The sequence below is a fragment of the Penicillium samsonianum genome (genome assembly GCF_028829775.1).
Source record: "Penicillium samsonianum strain IBT 33392 chromosome Unknown utg000004l_segment0_segment0, whole genome shotgun sequence".
Taxonomy (NCBI): domain Eukaryota; kingdom Fungi; phylum Ascomycota; class Eurotiomycetes; order Eurotiales; family Aspergillaceae; genus Penicillium; species Penicillium samsonianum.
Genome location: NW_026643262.1, coordinates 25,595 through 43,880, shown reverse-complemented (window position 1 = coordinate 43,880; position 18,286 = coordinate 25,595). Strand labels below are relative to the sequence as shown.

Genomic DNA, 18,286 nt, shown 5'->3' with positions numbered 1-18,286 from the left:
ATTGACCCCTACATGCAATGCAACCTTGGAAGTGTTAGTTGGATTGAAATAAATCCACAATATGTTTACAAGGAAACAAACAGTTCTAATATTCCAGGTGCCCCATTTCGTAAATATCCTGCTTCAACGTTTGGCAGAGAAAGGCGACAATTGAGCCGATGCGAAGATGGCAGCCATCGATCGGGGTGGAAGGAGCGGGCATCTTTGAAGTAACGTTCAGAATGTGTGGTCGCGAAGAAACAAGTCTGGACCGTCACCTGTTTTCTCGTCAGATCCAGTATTCAATGAACTCCACCTATGGCCGGTGACCGTGCCCACTCAGACTACGACGACTACCATCTACCCGATGGTGCGGATTCCTCCTCAAACCGTGGTTATTACCGACGATCCCAATCCTCTTTCGGAGAATGGCGTGACCCACTCTCCCGTCACCCGCAGCGTAACCATCCCCTCCTTACCCATGGAATTCAGCATCAGCGAGCGACAGTCGGGTTAAGCCAGTCACCTACACCAGTGCTTCAGACAAGAAGAATGGACCGCCTTGTATCAATCGTGCAAAGTGTGATATTCCGTGCATGATGCCACTCTTCTGCCACGGTCCTTGCCTGAAGAATTGTGGCGGTGGAGGATTTTCTGCTTCCAACGATCCCAACCCTTTGCCAAATGCTGAACCAGGGCTAAGCGGAGATCCAGACGAAGATGATGATGACTGTACCGAGACTTCCACCGTTACCGATGAATGGGTGTCTTGCAAGACTATTGACTCGACAGCCACCTCATGCACCACTATAAGCTATCACGTCCACACCGGGTACGGGGCGACTCCATCGGCCACGACCACTGGGGTGGACGCCTACTATTCTGTGGACCCGTATGAGGACCAAGGAGAAGACGGTGGAGCATCTTCTAGCTACGTCACAACGACCGATGATCGTAGGATCACCACCACTCCTCATGAAGTGCCAAGCACTACTACTCAAAAGCCGGAGCAGATATATACCGTTGATGGAGGTGTCCTTAAATGCATGTCAGACACCAATGACTTCAAGTAGGGAGATCAAGATCATTTTGCCACCCTAGATCACTTCAACTCAGCTGCTCGCGCTGTCTGCGAGCAAGAAAAGGTTGACTTTTCTTCTGATGGCAGTATCAATTACGGCCTAGATTACGGCTAAGTTAACACCCCGGTCAAACCCATCTTATCTTTCGATATCAGGAAAACGAGCGGGAACAACTGTCCCTCCTTTCCTAACTTTTCTACTAAGCATCATGACGCCGAAATTAAAACGTGTTTACAGAGATTCGCTACGATTATCAACTCTTATAAGTATTCCAGTTAGTGCAAATGGAACCGCGCTAACAGGGTGTTGAAGGTGATACGGCTACCAATGGGCATGATTACTAGAAGCAAGGCGGCACTTTCACAAAAGACCGTATGCAATGGTCCTTGACGCCCTACTAGGGTATGAGGCCCTTGATTTTCCAAGTCAAAATGGCCGTCTATTTCACTTCCCACGATCAACTTCAAACGATTGGCATCTCCAAAGCGAACTGTGCGCTTCATGCTCACTTAGCTCATTCGCCTTATAGTTTACGGATCCTAATCTGGTCTTGGATCCTTGGTGAGACACTAAGTGATTTTGTAAATTTGACCGAGGCCTATTTGAATTAAAACAAAATAATGAATTGCATATTTATGTTCGGTAAAAAAAAGGCTCACACTCACAGACTCATGCAGTAATGGTTTTCAACCCTGAAACTTTACCTATGAGACCCAACGACCATCCTCTAGATATCAAAATGCACCATTTTGAAAGTGAAGACAACTATAAAGAAGAGAGAGACCGATGTAGCAATGAGGAAGCAAACAAGCCAACCCCCTGAGGCTTTGAACGCTGTAATCTGGCGATCTCAAAAGTATGCCAGTAAAGACCAATTCGAATTTTTAATAAGACACAACCAGTTATATAATGTGGGAGCAGTAGACCCTTCGGGAGCTGCTAGTGTCTAGCGTTCTTTATTATTCAAGGACTTGAAGCGAGAGCAACAGCGGAGACCTTCACTGTTCCTAATAATTAATTAATTCCTTAGCACGTTTGTTTCGCCCTCTTACGAGTATTGCATAAATGTTAACTACTGTGCGTACTAGCTAATAAGGTGATCTCAAGAACTCTGAATTGCATTACTGTCGAATACTAAAGGTTGCATATATGGTGGAAATAGGTATTAATACCCAGAAAAATCATGTGACCATTGGTACCAACCATACCATACAAAAGTGCATATTACAGTTAGTCATCTATGTCCGCACAGATTGTTGAAACCGCAGGTTTCTGTCATTTTAGAGATTCTATGGTGCGGTAATTACGTGCTTAGTAATAACAAACAATGACAAACAATTGTGGATCCCTGGATTTTGGCCTCGACAATAAATACTTAACCTCTTCCTTTTCATTCCCCTTCGCCCTACGGATATTCATAATATTCATGAATTTATCAATCGCGCCGAAGATGGATCCCTTCGCAAAATTCCCAACCGAAATTATTTGTCAAATTCTCGAATCTTACTACGACTTCACCAGCTTAGACGGTCTTCAACAAATATCTCCCCGAGTGAAGGAAGCTTTTAACGGCTCGTTTAAAAATACCACCGAACACGTCCTAAGAAACTGCTCCCTCACCTCGCACGGGCTTCATTACTATTTCACGCTCCTAGCCTCCATTCTATCGACATTATTCACTCCACAAGCCCTACTAGAAGAGCTCGCTAGCTCACCAGGGGATGTTATGCGACCTATTTCCCTTTCCACCACCCACTCACTAGCTGCGGTGTATCAGACTATAAATACAGCAGCGAAAATACATCTCACTGCCTACGCTTGTCTTCAGCATTTCATCAATCGGCTCGAGTCCGTAGAGCCCCGCCGTCCCATGGCTTCCGATGCCAATGTTATGGATTGGGTGAATAGAAGACTTCCACCACCCAAAGGTGGCGAGCTAATCCAATTCGATGTTGATCCACCATCATAGATCGAGTCTTATCGGACGTATCGAGGCCTCTGGAAACTTGAGCTCTTCCACCAGATCCATAATGCGGCAACAAACCACTAGCTATGGTCTACGCATGATCTGGACTGCTTCATTGAACAATATCTGGAATGGAGTAAGTATTCGGGGGGAATAGAAGAGCTCCAGTCGATTTCGGAGTGCGTGGTCGATCTATATTCCTCCAAACCAACAATTCTCAGTCATCGGGCTTCATATTTAGTTGCCGTTCCGTCACCAACCGATTTAACGGTACAGGTATACTAGCCTCTGCCAAATATTCAAGATACACAAGTTGATTCGACATGGCGTCGGAGTCCGAGATTTGCGGAGGGCAGAAACGCCGTGCTTGGTTTTTTCAATGCCCTTCGTGGTGGTGAAAAAGGCCGTAGTTATCACGCTCTCTAGAAAGTGGATTTCAAAGCATTTCGACGACTTGGTATACCTATTTGGGACATGTGGCGATTGTACCAAATGAGACTTATGCCCCAATCTCGTAGTGTGCTTTCACCACGGGGCAACTTGGTTGGCGGAGAGTCAGAACAAAGTGAATGGCCCCCTTCGATTAGAGCCTACGTATGGTTTAGTTTAGCAAAGGAAGTTGATGTGATTGTACAGCTTAGAAAATAAGTCCTGAAGTCCTGAGGTCTGAGTTTTTACCAGCCAGCTCTTTCAGCAAAAGAGTGCATTTCAACTAGAATACTAAGTATAGGGAGTAGAAGAGAAAGAAAGAAAGGATTGGTTGGAACAATGTCCTTTATAGGGCCTTAATACAAACTATATAAATAGGGTATTGATACAGCCACCCCCCCTTAGATCACACCACCCCCCTTTGGATATAACCACCCCCCCAATGCCTGGTTCTGCCTGATTCTGCCTTATATCCCAGGCATCAATGTATTCTGCCAGACTAAATTCTGCAGGTTTGAATTCTGGTTTATATAGTAAAAAATGCACCTTTCTAGTCAGAAAAAAAAGCTCATTTCAACTGATTCAATGCTTTTTACTTCTACATAACAGTTCTTTTCTCTCCATATTGCTCACTTAGCTTCCTATGCCTGCACTTGGCCTCGTCCCCGTCCCCGTCCGCGTCCCCGTCCGCGTCCCCGTCCGCGTCCTCGTCCCCGTCCACGTTCCTGCGAAAGCACATGTTCAAATCCTGAGGGGTCTCGCTGGGTGGATCGATCCTCAGTGAGAGGATCCGGAGAAGGCTGTATGGCTTGCTGGCTAGCTCCTTGCTGGGAAATGAAGTTCCGGGCCCCTCGAGGGCGCCCTCGTTGTCGAACATGGAGAGGATCCCGAAGTAGAAGGAGTGGGTCAATTGGTGGCGCTATTACACTGTATAGATGCCAGTGTTGGTGGTACAAATGGGGTTCTAAGCTCTTCTCGTCCTTCTCATATTGCTGGATAAGGTGGATGCATGGGAAACCGGCGGTTTCCTTCGAGTCGCAGTCGCATACAGGTGGAATCGGTAGTTTGTCGTCCCCTTCTGGAAGGTATCGTGAATAAAGGTTCTTCGTAAGCTGGATTGCTTTAAATGAGATCCTCTTGAATAGCGATTCAAATAGCCTCATCTCCTTCTTAGCTAGTCTTCTCATCTTCTGCTTTGCGATCTCATTGTCGATCTTCTGGAATTGGAGTTTGACGACGCGCTCAAAGGTCTGGAGAACAACTAACAGGTCATTTGTAGATACCTGTAGGTCTTGTTTAAGCAACCAGTGACCTCCCTCTATACGAGAAGTGGCAATTTCATTGAGATGGAGGTATTGCTTGGTATGGAAATGAAGGAATTGCTCTGGACAGTCATCGATCCATTCGCTCTGTATGTATTCAACAAGCGGTTGAAAAATTGGGTCTGAATAGTGTTCTTTGAATGATTCCCAGTGATGTTTGAATTCCTCATAAGTAGTAGCGAAAACGACACGGCTCCAATGTTGGAGCATCTTCTTCCATCCCTCATCAACCTTTTCTTGGATCTCTTTCTCTTTCTCGGCCTTTGTGCGGCGGTGGCGACGAGAGGTAGAACTGGTATCTTGGGTAGAGGAATCGACCTGGGTAGAACTAGCCTGTGTGGAATCGGCTTCTTGGAGGGCTTATTTGATTTGCTGTGACAGAATTGGACGCGCTTTCTTCATAATGTTCATATTGATATGCCATAGGCAGATCATGTTCTTTGTAGTAGGAAAGACCGTCTCAATCGCATTCATTAGCGCTTATTCTTTATCGGTGAGTATCGTACGGGGGGGTTCAAGGCTGAGGGATTCGTAGACTTCAGCAAGGCAGTTCAAGATAACTTCATAGCTGTCTTGCTTCTCATTCTTCATAAAGGCAAAGCCAAGATGGTAGGTTGACCCTATGGCAGAGGAGCCCACGATATCAAGCAATGGTAAACGATATTGATTTGTCTTGTATGTACAATCCATCGAAATGACCCAAGGATTGGATTTCAACATAGCGACGCTCGTTTTATGCATACAAAATAGAGTAGTGACAGTGCTATCATCGTCGATTTCGTACTTAAAGATCCATTCCCCGTCCTTAGGGAGCTCCATCAAAAGAGCCTATAGAGGGGTGCGCCCAGCAAGGAACTCCATATGGACCCGTCGCCGGAGGTTGTAGATATCTCGGGATGTGAGACACGAAGCTAGATCATTGTTAAGAACACCAGTAAGAATCTTACGCGTTGGAAGCCCCATTTCAAGTTCTTTCCGTATATCCTCCGTCTTCTCAGAAAGCTCTTGGCTTCTCTGGGCTGCGTGAGTCGATGCAGGAGTAGGCTCATGATTATGGGTACCGTTCTCCATCGTTAAAGACCAGGTATTAGTCTCTAGGTTTAGCCGGAGCGAGAGAGAAAATGGGCAGTCATTTGCAATTGTTGTGGTCTGGCGTTGACGATCATGATCAAGTCGGTCTCGGTGGGTACGGCCTCGGTCACAGCATAGTCGTACAGTCTTCTTCACGCCTTTTTTTGTGCGCTTAGAACGAAGTGTTGATACTGCGTACCCATACTAACGCGCGAAAGTATTGATAGCTGCGATTCCTTCTTCCGGTGAGCTGAATTGTTGGTCCAGAGGGGGAATAGGCATCGAAATCGAGGGAACAGGCGAGGGCGGCGAGGGTATCGCGAGAAGGCCTACTTCAACTGGAAGGCTTGGCATCGTGATCTGGCTTAGCGGCTCTGTTTGGAGGCTTGGCACGGCGGGTGGGGACTCGGGAACAACCTCAGGGTCGGAATCTAGATCCGAATCTAGATATGCAAGGCCTAGGGAGGCCATATTGACGATGGTAATGATGAATTTGATGAAGAAAGTGATGGAAAAAAATGGGTAGGAAGAGAGCAGATTAATGTATGTAAACCAGAATTGGAGTATCAATTGCTTTGATCCTATCTACATGTATGTACGGAGTGTTATGTGACAAAAGTGACTTAATTTTGTACGGGGTTTACATATAAATTGTAGGTATCTGCCGTCTTGCTAGTATTATATGGGGAGTTTGACACGAAGGCGGTGTGGAAGGCGGTAAGCTGAAACCTGAGATTCCAGGCACGGGGGGTGGTTATATCCAAAGGGGGGTGGTGTGATCTAAGGGGGGGTGGCTGTATCAATACCCTATAAATATAAGTTGAAGGTTTTCCTCTAACTTCCCTATCCTATAGGTAGACTTCCGTAAAGCCTAACTTTGGGCCTAAGGTCCGGGCTCGAAACCCGACCCGTAACGAGCTAGGGGTCGAACTTCTCGAGCTCGACCCGGACGCCAACAAATTGATGCAAAGAAAAGGGGGTTCCCTCTCTAATTTAACCAATAAACAATTGCCACCTATTATTTAAAATTATATGATGTAGAACTTCAGCTTGAGCATCAAAACCCTAAGAGTTGACGCCTATCATGTGCGCAACGCCGATGCCTCGCCGCGCTGCCATTGTGGCGCATTCTAAAATAAGTAATGCCGAAATCAGTCTTTCCTTTTTGCATATGTACCGGATAATTCCTGGCACTCAAAACCTTTCCCCCTTCCATTTTAGTGCTCACCCCTTGCCGCTTTTTGGTCACGGAATAAAATTGAGCACGTCCCTAAGTACTCAAGCAATAAACTAGCGAGGATGATATAGACACGTACGCCTCATCTTAACTTGTGCCTTATGTTTCAAGGAATAGTTTAAAGTTAAGAGGATCGCATGTCGAAACAGTCTGGGCAGTTCAAGACGGTGTAGCGTGGTGTGATATGTACTTTGTACAACAGGGTCATGTGTGTGTGTTCCTGTTCCAAAACAAACACAGTCCACGGATGCCAATAATAGCCAGGAACAACCTTGTCCACCTCCCAGTCTCAGCCATTTGCAAATCCCCGAAAACCACTCATCCGCAGGATCCATGGATATATTTGTTCCGCTTACAAGTAAGCTTCTCAACCCCAAATCGGTATCAAACCCGCGGTGTGGGTCGGTTTCCAAAATCCGGTTATATTACACTCAATATACGAAATCCTTAATCTCTAAGACTATCTACATGTAGCTATTGTAGAGAATCTAGTCTGCTGAAGGGTCTTACTTATTTTCCGTTTTAATGCCCCCTCCTCGCCACTTTACTACCGATGCTAAACTGACCGCTGATAGTTACTTTTAAAAGTAGCGGCCCAAGCGGTAAGAAAACCCACGTGGTATAGTCAGGTCCTGGCAATCGTTTGGTGGATACTCAAGGTCCGACTTGATTCACACCTCAGTGAGACATTATCATCCGAAAGGACCTGCGGTATTTTGGACATCTTTCGGACTCGGGCCGTAATTCGATCAGGAGGTGGTCAAGAACGAACGGTACACATAGACAACCTGCTAATCTGGACAAAATATAAATTGTTCATCTTTTTGAACGAAGTCTCGATAAATCAAGACCTAGGAGATTCTGTTTTAGTGAAGCGGCTTGCGAAGGGGCATAATGGCCAAAAGTCGCATGCGTGAATTTCAAGGTATAACTATAAGGCTATCTAACTATATTGGAGATCCTAATTTAACCTTCACTATCGCTTCTACTATCGCTATAGTTATAGGTGGTAAACTCTTGGCCGATTCCTAAGATCCACTAACGAAAAAGCTTCTTTCTAGGGCCCTTTACTATCGCCTCAGCGAGATAAAACTTATCTATTATTAATAGGATAAAATCGATAGTCCTAGGTAACCTAGATAGAAGCTTATTATCCCTTATAATCTGATCACAGAAAGAAGAACCGTTGATGGATTTGCTGACGAAGACCGATCCGACCCGTGGGCGTGTTGTGGCGAGGTCTACCCACAATGTTGCGGTCCCATCCTGACCCTCAATAAGTACGGGTTCGTAAACAGTACACAAATATTCTCAGAATGGAATTAGAGCCTCTTTTTCGCTTTAAAGACCCCGGAGAACTAGAATGCTGCAATTTTACATAGAGTATTGTAGCCACCTTCTTTCCCTTGCACGGCTCCTCCCGGCACATTCGCAATAATAGGAAATAAGCCTCGTATTCATTTCATATTTCTGAGCGTGTCTCGTTTCAAAAACGAGCCAATTCTTTTTAAATTTCCAGCCCCTGGCGATAATTCGGCAGCCTAGGGACTTCATGAATACTAGCGGCAGCTTTAAGACATTTACCTCCAGGAAGTGTGCCTGCGCTCTGTTTTCTTCAGCAATCTCTCCACTCAAGTAACAGCTCTTAAGATATTTAAAATTTAGCAGAATAAGCACAAACTCAAATAGATTGCAATGTCTTGGTTCAATAAACCGAAAGGGGTATTGAGATTACCAGTAGCACACTCGAGCTAGGGAGCGTGGAAAGAAATTTCCCGCCAATCCGCTGCGGATTGAAAGAAAGAAAAGAAATGAAAAATATATAAGACTTCATTCCTATCTACTAAAAAGCATCCAGTATCTTCATCGCCAGTTTTTATTCAATTCAAAGTATTTCGTCTGCGTCGACATGTTGATATTGACACGCAGTGTTGTTCTGGGATTGCTAGGCTCAACGTCCTTGGCCCTCGCCTCTCCAGCTGCCGAACCGGCTGAAGGGGACAGACTCACCCCTCGTGGATCTGCGTGCAGCTATTCAGGAGCCAATGGTGCAGCAGCAGCGATAGCTGGAAAGGCAGGTTGCTCCAGTATTACTCTCAATAACGTTGTAGTGCCTGCCGGGACTACGCTGGATTTGACTGGTCTGGCCACGGGTACCAAGGTAAAAACTCTCCACAAACCCGTGACTCTCTTGCTGCACTGACGGCGAATTTACTGAAAATTTTGTAGGTGATATTTGAGGGAACCACTACTTTCGGCCATAAGCAGTGGGTGGGCCCTCTGATCTCCATCTCTGGGACCAACATCGAAGTTTCTGGGGCTTCCGGTCACGTCATCGATGGCCAAGGTTCCCGCTGGTGGGATGGAGAGGGTTCCAACAGCAAGACCAATCTCAAACCTAAGTTCTTCTTCGCCCACAATCTCAAGGGAGCCTCCACTATAACCGGGTTGAACATCAAGGATTCTCCCGTTCAGGTCTTCAGCATCTCTGGCTCGTCGGGTCTGACAATCAGTGGTGCCACAATTGACAACAGAAATGGTGATAAGAATTCTCTCGGTCACAATACCGACGGGTTCGATATAGGCGACAGTGATCATATTACCATCACTGGTGCTACAGTTTGGAACCAAGACGACTGCCTTGCTATCAATTCTGGGACGGTAAGTGCTCGAAGATTGTCGCCCTGCCTAGCTGCAGGGAATGATTACCACGGTTCTTGCTGACCATTAATACCCAGAACATTATTTTTTCCGGGGGTTACTGCTCTGGTGGGCATGGATTGTCTATCGGCTCAGTTGGTGGCCGTTCCAATAATGTGGTAGACACCGTCCATATCAGCAGCACCCAGGTCATCAACTCTCAGAATGGTAAGCCCGAGCCGGATAATGACTATAAGTTTTCCCGTTTCTTGAACTGATATTTCTGTCAGGTGTCCGTGTCAAAGCTGTCGCTGGCGCCACCGGTAGTATTAAAGGCGTGACTTTCCAGGATATTACCCTCTCCGGCATTACGAGCCAGGGAGTCACCATCCGCCAAGACTACACCAATTCTGGCTACACTGGAAACCCCACGACCCAGGTTCCAATCACTGGTCTCACCTTGAATAATGTGCACGGCACGGTCACATCCAGTGGCACCGATATCACCATCGAGTGTGGAAGTTCTGCCAGTTGTTCAGGCTGGACTTGGACTAAAGTTGCAGTGAGTGGCGGCAAGGCGGATTTGTGCAAAAATGCACCTACTAACACTTGCTAAGCCTTCAATTTTTGCTACTTTGGTGCCGACATGTTTCTGCGCTGTTCGTCCGTTGTCTTTGGACCGGCGAATATTTACAACATGGTGGTAGAGACTTTTTTGTATTCATAAAGAAAGGAATTGCGAGAAAGAATCAACTTGAATAGCTAGGCAACAAAGGTCTTTGTACCCCTTCGGAGCCCGGTTCTGCTTTTCTAAATTCTTCTCCGATATTGGCATTAGGTCAGGTTTTCTGGCGGAATCGCTATATATTTTTTTCAGGTCTTTCTTTTTCTGGTCTTCTAGAGAACCACTTCGGTGTACTTATCTAAATTTAGGTCGCTTAGGTGTTACGCACTGCCAACTGGTCACAGTTAGGTTAGAAGGGTTCCAGGTTATACTTGCCTTAAGCAAGCTTCTCAGTCTTCCAACGTTAACGATCTGTTCTCTCAACCGTACTGTTGCCTAATAGGCCTTATTGTAGGATAGGGCCCTAATTGGTTTTTAAAGTGGAGTAGAATTGTAGAGTATGTGACCTTTATAATTTATGCAATTTTCCTTAAATTTATCATTGGATCGTACGCATCCCTTTTCCTTTTCTCCACTCTTCCCCTCTATACGATGGTGTATAGCGCTCAATACCGAATGCCTGATTTTAATGCCTGAATGCCTTCTTTTGGCCTATCCCATGGGAGGCGGCCTATTGAGCCTGAGTTGGCTTTACAATACATTCTTTACACGTATTTGGTGGATTTGGTTGGTCAAAGAAGAAGCCCTATAACCCTAAGTTGGGATTTTAAATATATCTGAATATGCCACGTAATATAGGCTCGATACTGTTGAGCGAGGTATCCAGTCTGAATATGAGGAAATGAATCTATGGAAACATCGATGTTTGTGTTTGCTTTGGACAAAGAACTTTTAGGGAAGGAGCGACTCTACACTCACGTCTGAGGCACGCCTGAGGCACGCCTGAGGAACGGACGTCTCTAAGGAAATGTGAAAACCCTCAACTCAGGGACAGGCAATTTTCCCTAGAGTTCAGAGGAGATTCCATGGAAACCCAAGTAAATCTCCGAAACCAGTTAGCGGACGATTTCCTAGTTTTCCTTCTCAGCCTGCAGCATGGCGTAATACAGGAAAGACGACAGGTAACTGGCCAAGTCCGGGAATCTCCCAAAATAGCGACGTAAGATTTTTAGACCATTACATTGATTTTATAAGATACATAATGAGGTAATTTTGCTTCGAAGTCAGCGAGTATGCTTTAGACTGTTTGACCGAGCAGAAAGGAAATTCGACGCCTTGCTCGCGACAGCATTGGTGCTCCAGGGCTTCCAGCAAATTGTGAACATATTCGTAGTTACCAGCTTTAGTTTCGCGCTTTTTTGCTTAGCTGTTTTAGCATATATAGAACACTACACAGTTTAAGAATATATTTGATTTTGATACTTGACCTAAAACAGATGTTGTTAAGAAGGATATGGGGATAATGCCTTTATGGGCGAGTAAAAGTAGCCAGGTTGGTTTTGTAAATGGACTCGATATGCTGTTTCTACAGTCTAATTTCTTTGCTGCTGCCTTCTCCGATTTGAGTCCATTCATGAGCCTTCACATCTTGGAAGTCCATAAGTATACCAGGTCCACCAAAGCGGTTCTGTGTAGACTTCCAGTCACGATCGACTGCAATTTCCGGTCGCCACCGGACAAGACCCTTCAATTCCTTTGGTGATTTTCCTTCCAACGCGTCTGAGATAAATCCCCCAATGGTGGGCATCTGCATAGCCCCATTTCCCGAGCCGCCGACGGCCACCACGAGAGATCTATACTCAGGGTGTCGATCTATCAAAAACGCACGATCCACCGTATCGGCATCCCAACAGATACGAGCGAAAGAGAAAGGTCGATTAGCAAGGTGTGGCATGGTGTCACGAAGAAAATCCCTAGCCCGCACCTCGGCTTCAATTGGAATCTGTTGCTTGGCGAAAGGAATACTTCTCTTTTCGCCTTGGTGATCGGGATCCGACACAAAGTTGCAGTACCCCGGATGCTCATCGCAGATCTTAAGCTCATTGTTCTCTTCATCCGGCTCCATGAAGAAGCCCTTTGCGATATTGAAAAGAACAGGCAGGTTGCGATACTTCGTAGCCTCATCGGGCGTCATAGGGAGGTGGCACAAAGTCCAAGCAGTTGGGCGCAGCTGGTTTTTGAAGTCTAGCAGTCGATCGCTACCAGCTCCAGCCGCGAGAATTGTACGCTCTGCATAATGACCTACACTATCTGCAGTTTGGGCCCCAACCACATCCCCATCTTTGTAGACCAAGCTTTCAACGTTTCCTCGGGGCGAGCCTACAACAAATTTTACACCTAGACGTTGCGCCTCGGTGTATGCAGAGACCATGGCCTTACGAGCGTGGATCCATCCTGCTCCGGATCGGCTGATCCAGCCTTTCCAGTTGGGGAAATCTCCTGTCAATACACCCGGCGGCATGGTTTGGCGGAAATCCTCGGCCGAGTCCAAGGCCACCCAGTCGCCTTCGGATTGATCGATCTCTTCTTTTTTGATGTGTTCTATGAGAGCGGGTGTATGGCCCGAGACAATGAATCCCGTTTCATGGAAATATGGTTGGAAGACTGGATCCGTCTTCCAGCCTTTCAATGCAGCCCTGGTGAAGGTTGCAGAGGCGATGCTTCGGGAATCAGGATTCGGGGCTGATAAATATTAACAATTGCTCTCATCCTGGTAGCAGGACGACGCATGCATACTTACGTCTTGGTTCCTTGTGCTCCATGATTTTGTTGATGTCGTTCCCCGCAGCAATGGGCGAGGGCACCGGGTGTGGATCCAGCACTTTGACATTTTTGTATCCTCGGCGGGCTAGGTGAAGGGCAGCTGAGCATCCCCAAGTCCCGGCGCCGACAATGAGAATTGAAGAGTCGGTGAGTTTCTGTGTTGCCATACTATTGTTTCGAGAGTCCGCCGTAGAGACCGTCAAAACTATCGCCAGTGAAGAGGGGCCGAGGGGACTTATGTGCTATTACGCAAAGTCATGTGGTACATACCAGTTTTGAAACATCACTATTTCCATCAAGCTAAGCGGTTAAAATGGCCAATACTTATCAGCTTAGCCTTAGCGGGTATGTTCCGACGGCTGGACCTTCCCACGACTTTCACTTCCGAGGTTGGGGTAAGCTTCTCCGCACGGGGACATATTGATTCTCCACATACACAATCTTGGTCTCATCGAAACTAGTCAATGGGGAGATGATTTACGTGAATGTTTCCTTTTATTCCTTTCAATTCTACCAATGCGATCGCCTGCAGCTTCCATGATTTTATTCCCCTCACAGATGGCTTATCTGGACACGTGGATTGTCAATAGGGTCGGCTATTGCCGACCCAGGATGATCTATGACTTGAGAATTTGAATATAAGGGTATTAAAGCTCCCACTTTTCCTTATCGACTCGTGCTGTGATATACCAATATGGCTCACTCAGATTATATAGAGACCGACGTGCCCGGCACGGTTTATTTGGTTGACAGTATGTTTCAGTGAATACCTCTCTGGCGAATATCGTAATGCTAACAGTGAAATCCTAGCATCTCGCAATCTACGAGATGCTGCTCACGCTGGGCGGCAGGAAATTCTTCTGATTCCTCAACCCTCCAAGTCACCCGCAGACCCTTTGGTAAAATGATAGGCCCACAATGTCAGCGAGCATATCCTAACCATAAGACATAGAACTGGACACGCGTGAAAAAGTTCTGGTCGTTGTTCCTCATCTCCTTCTATGCCTGTGTCTTCTCCTTTGGCGAGAATAATAATGGCGCAAGTTGGACAATGATATCATCCGACACAGGAGTCACACTCAACAACATGAACGGTGCATCTGCTCTGAACTACCTGCTGCTTGGATTTTTCAACATAATCTGGATCCCGTCCGCCATGAAATTCGGCCGCAAAATTGTCTACATTCTGAGCTTGCTGATCCTACTTGGTGGCTCGGTTTGGGGTAAATTCTATCACGGGACGGCTCAGTACTATATTATGCTTGCAGTTCAGGGGGTTGGCACCGCGGCATATCAGGCATTAATCCAACTTACTGTGAGTATGTCACCTACATATTCTGCATAACGTCACTCATCTAAAATAGATCTTTGACATGTTTTTCGCTCACGAGCGTGGTCGAATGGTCTCGTTATACATATTTTTCCAGCAGCTCGGATCAATCCTAGGTTTGATCTTGGGTGGATACATTGCCGATGGCATTGGGTGGCGTTGGAGCCAGCCCATTGTAGCCATTACATGCGTATGTTGTTCTACTTGATTGACTGATTTATTACCGAGCTAATAGTTATAGGGTGTTTTGATACTGCTCTTTATCTTCACCTTTGATGATACTATGTTTCCCCGATATCGATTCAACAATATTCTCGGCTTAGTCCCTACGGATGCACCTGTCAATGGCTTAGATAAGCCAGAGAAGCACCGAAGGGTTGGGTCACCGGTATCTACTACTGTAAGCAATATTTCAGAAGAACAATTACCCGCACGGACATTCCGGCAAAAGGTCACACTAGTTCATTACTTCCCAGACGATCAAACTACATGGCTTCAGTATTTCCGACGGCCATTTTACCTTTTTGCATTCCCTAATATCGTACTCGGTGGGATTCAGTTCGCATTTGGATGCACAGCTGGTATTGTGTCTTTCAACACCATCTCCGAGATCATGACTGAGGCTCCATATAACTGGAGCGCGGGGTCTACCGGGCTGCTATTTCTGTCTGCTCTTATTGGGAACTTCCTTGGGTTGGACTTCACCTATTGTCCCGATTTTGACTTGAATCTTACTAACTATATTGGCTGGTAAGAATGGGCGTTGGCTCTCTTTCCGATTGGCTTGTCTTAGTGCTCTCTCGCCGAAACAAGGGGTACAAAGAGCCCGAAATGCGCATCTGGGCCTATATCTTTCCCTTCATATTTGGTGCTGTGGGATACTTCACGTACGGATGGGCTGCTACAAATGGTGAACATTGGATCGCAGTTGCTGTAGCTCTGTGCTGCCTCATTGCCCAACAGGTGTCGATAACGAGTCTGGCAACGACATATGCAATGGAATGCTTCGATGGGGTAAGTGGGTATCTAATTAGTGGCCTGTGTCCTTCGCTAATTATATTTCAACACTTAGATCTCTGGTGAACTTGTCGTGGTGCTTGCTATATGCTCGTCACTGATCAATTTCGCCATCTCCTTCTCCGTTCAGTATTTTATCGAGGCGACTAACTACGGATGGGCCTTTACTTGCTATGGCATGTTGGTTGTACTGTCTGTGTTGATGAGTATTCCTATGATTATTTGGGGAAAGACATGGCGTCGCAAGTGCAAGGGAAGATATGAGCAGTTCCTGGCTGAGACCGGCCGTGATCATAATCCAGCACTTTGAGGTAGTACGTCACCTCCAGTTGAGGCTCTTTTTTTCGCATATAGCTGGGTAACCCACTACGGCTATGTATAGGTCTATACATAGCTATACGGATGTCATTCTCGATACAACATTTTACTATAGCGGCCTCAGCGCGAAAAGAATTACCATAAGGATTTGATACAATGCTTAAAGAGTAGAGCTAGTTGTCTAGATGATGGATCTTCCATCATACATCATGGATCATTAAAGGAGATCCAGGCGTTATAATAGGCACCACCGATACTACACGATCCGTGCAGGGTCCGCTGTCGATATGGAGCTGGTGTCACTGTCGGTGGGACCTATATCCTCCATATAATCGTACCTACCTATGTTGTACTTCCGTCTCCTGCCACGTGGGCAATGTGGCCCCAAGATCCGATCAATGACTTCCATGCTGCCTTGGAATCCGTTTCCTGTTTGTGAGATAGAGGTCAGCCCCAATCGCGGCCCTGACTTCAGTTGCGGGATGACGAAAAAAGGCGCTCCGTGCAAAAACTCGATCAAACTTGAAGACACCAAGCCCTAGGCTATCAAAAGCTAAACACTCTCACTAGAGAGCCGTTCGAATTGTCAACTTTGCAATCCAAGCTCTGCGGTTGCCAAAGAATTCCTCTACGCGAGATGGCACTAGGCCGAACAAGTTGGCCAGCAGTGGTATAAAGCAGCCGTCCGCAACTAGGCGCGAGTGCTATATAACTCTAGATTTGCATCTCCATCCATTATGCATACGGGCTAGCGTTAGCTGTCGTCAGCCTCTAGGAGACGCCTGGCGGGATCAGATAACACTAACCGGTCACCACCGCACGGGCTTAGACAAGACCCGCTGGTGCCCCTATCGACCAGCCCTAGGCTAGTGCAATTAATCAACCCATTCGTCACTACCGCAATGCTAAGGAGTAACAGGTTCTATAGCCCGTTTCGCCGGCTCGACCACCTGTCCTGATATCGGTCACTAATATCTGGGCGGGCGAATAAGACTTGACGCTGCAGAATCTCAGCTTCAGTGAAGAGGTCGACGACATTAACTATATATTTTGTCTAACCGAGGACGAGGAATAAGCAAACGAATGCGTGATCCTGAGTTGCGATTAGTGCCGAGCGCATTTTCATCTATCCTACGCGGAAGAGTGGTTGGAAATACGACGTATAGCCTTTGGCACGTCATGCTATATGTGCTAAGTAAAGATGGTCTTATTCTGCAATGCCGGGATGAAAGCTATCTCGGGGTCCTGACACCTCACTTTAGGACCTAAGATGAACTGAACCACCTTAATTATGATAGCTCGCAATGATTAAGAGAGGTATTGGATGCCTTAGGGGGTTATAAGACACCCAGCTATCATCTCGGACTTTTTAACACCCTTTCACCCCCCGACCTAGTCTTATATATTTCTCATTCACCTAACATGTACACGAAATATATATTCAACCTCGCTATTAGAACACCGACTTCCTTCACCAACCATCCAACTATTATTAATTGTATATAAGAAATGCGACCATAGTATTAGACTAAAGCAAGTGATAGCCTATCTTTAGGGTACGTATCATCCCCTTAGTTTAGCAAAAGCTCGTATAGGGGCTAGGATCTCACTATATTCGGATTTATGACCTTGGGGCGGAAGCGGAGGCCGAATCGATGCCCACGACCGTAGTAAGCGATCAGCTATTCGACCAAATCGAATAGGCATTCACTAAGCAAGGTGAACTACCCTAGTTAATTGAGCCTGGTGTCACGGATAGACCTTGCCAACTCCCATGGGACTAAGAAAATTTTGGTCCCATAACCTGGTCCCATCACTCCCATGGGACTACGCTAAACCTATCTAGGTAATGGAATTGCCTAAATAGGTAGTGATAATCTGCCTTGGCATTGATTTTGACTGCCAAGACTTTCTCATGGGAGTGGGTCCATGGGAGTTGGCAAGGTCTAAGTACAGATAACTAAGGTTAAAGTGCTAAGCAACAAGATACACTAATTATTACTTGGCGGAAAGGTCTTAATATAAGGACACTAGAAAACGCCTTTCTCTCCTTTTTAAGAGTATGGTATATGTTACGGGCACTCCCGTCACCAATCAGTGGAGATCCACAAGCCACGCCGATGGGCCACCGAGAGCCAACCAACCAACAAGTCACGTGATACACCACGGAAATATATGGTCTTTCCGTTGTACCCTCATGATACAGAATAACACACGGTGTTAGCGAACCCAATATAAGCCATGCCGCAAGGAACCACGTATCCTATAACACGGGCGATCGCACGATAGCAACCATTATAGGACCCCTAGAGACCCAGTGAGTCGGACACGTGACCAGGGCATATCGTAGGACAAGACTTATCCTAGGATGAGACTAGTCGTAGGACAGCCGTAGGGCATACTTGGCTAAGTATGACCCCGGCATTTCATAGGAAAAGGTTAATCGTAGGATACGCCTAACTAAGCGTGACTCTAGGACCTACTCTATAGGAGTATACCTAGGAGTA

The 18,286-nt window shown here is 46.3% G+C and overlaps 6 protein-coding genes across 6 annotated transcripts; 3 read left to right on the top strand and 3 right to left on the bottom strand.

Annotated features, from left to right (window-relative positions):
- Nucleotides 1-578: 578 nt before the first annotated feature.
- Nucleotides 579-1,052, top strand: N7471_006902 (uncharacterized protein; the record flags this gene model as incomplete). The annotated part of the gene is made up of 1 exon (XM_057279621.1): nt 579-1,052. The coding sequence occupies one exon, from the start codon at nt 579-581 to the stop codon at nt 1,050-1,052; it is 474 nt and encodes a 157-aa protein (XP_057133881.1).
- Nucleotides 1,053-4,097: 3,045 nt separating this feature from the next.
- N7471_006901 (uncharacterized protein) lies at nt 4,098-4,988 on the bottom strand (the record flags this gene model as incomplete). The annotated part of the gene is made up of 1 exon (XM_057279620.1): nt 4,098-4,988. The coding sequence occupies one exon, from the start codon at nt 4,986-4,988 to the stop codon at nt 4,098-4,100; it is 891 nt and encodes a 296-aa protein (XP_057133880.1).
- A 618-nt stretch (nt 4,989-5,606) lies between these two features.
- Nucleotides 5,607-6,320, bottom strand: N7471_006900 (uncharacterized protein; the record flags this gene model as incomplete). Its single annotated transcript, XM_057279619.1, has 2 exons — nt 5,607-6,007; nt 6,059-6,320. The coding sequence occupies 2 exons, from the start codon at nt 6,318-6,320 to the stop codon at nt 5,607-5,609; spliced, it is 663 nt and encodes a 220-aa protein (XP_057133879.1).
- A 2,675-nt stretch (nt 6,321-8,995) lies between these two features.
- Nucleotides 8,996-10,342, top strand: N7471_006899 (glycoside hydrolase family 28 protein; the record flags this gene model as incomplete). Its single annotated transcript, XM_057279618.1, has 4 exons — nt 8,996-9,247; nt 9,316-9,747; nt 9,825-9,954; nt 10,017-10,342. 4 exons carry the CDS (start codon nt 8,996-8,998, stop codon nt 10,340-10,342), a joined length of 1,140 nt encoding a protein of 379 aa, XP_057133878.1.
- A 1,534-nt stretch (nt 10,343-11,876) lies between these two features.
- On the bottom strand, nt 11,877-13,281 carry N7471_006898 (NAD(P)/FAD-dependent oxidoreductase; the record flags this gene model as incomplete). The annotated part of the gene is made up of 2 exons (XM_057279617.1): nt 11,877-13,033; nt 13,092-13,281. 2 exons carry the CDS (start codon nt 13,279-13,281, stop codon nt 11,877-11,879), a joined length of 1,347 nt encoding a protein of 448 aa, XP_057133877.1.
- A 527-nt stretch (nt 13,282-13,808) lies between these two features.
- Nucleotides 13,809-15,771, top strand: N7471_006897 (putative MFS transporter; the record flags this gene model as incomplete). Its single annotated transcript, XM_057279616.1, has 7 exons — nt 13,809-13,866; nt 13,925-14,013; nt 14,067-14,429; nt 14,479-14,634; nt 14,686-15,137; nt 15,200-15,458; nt 15,517-15,771. 7 exons carry the CDS (start codon nt 13,809-13,811, stop codon nt 15,769-15,771), a joined length of 1,632 nt encoding a protein of 543 aa, XP_057133876.1.
- Between the last annotated feature and the right edge of the window lie 2,515 nt (nt 15,772-18,286).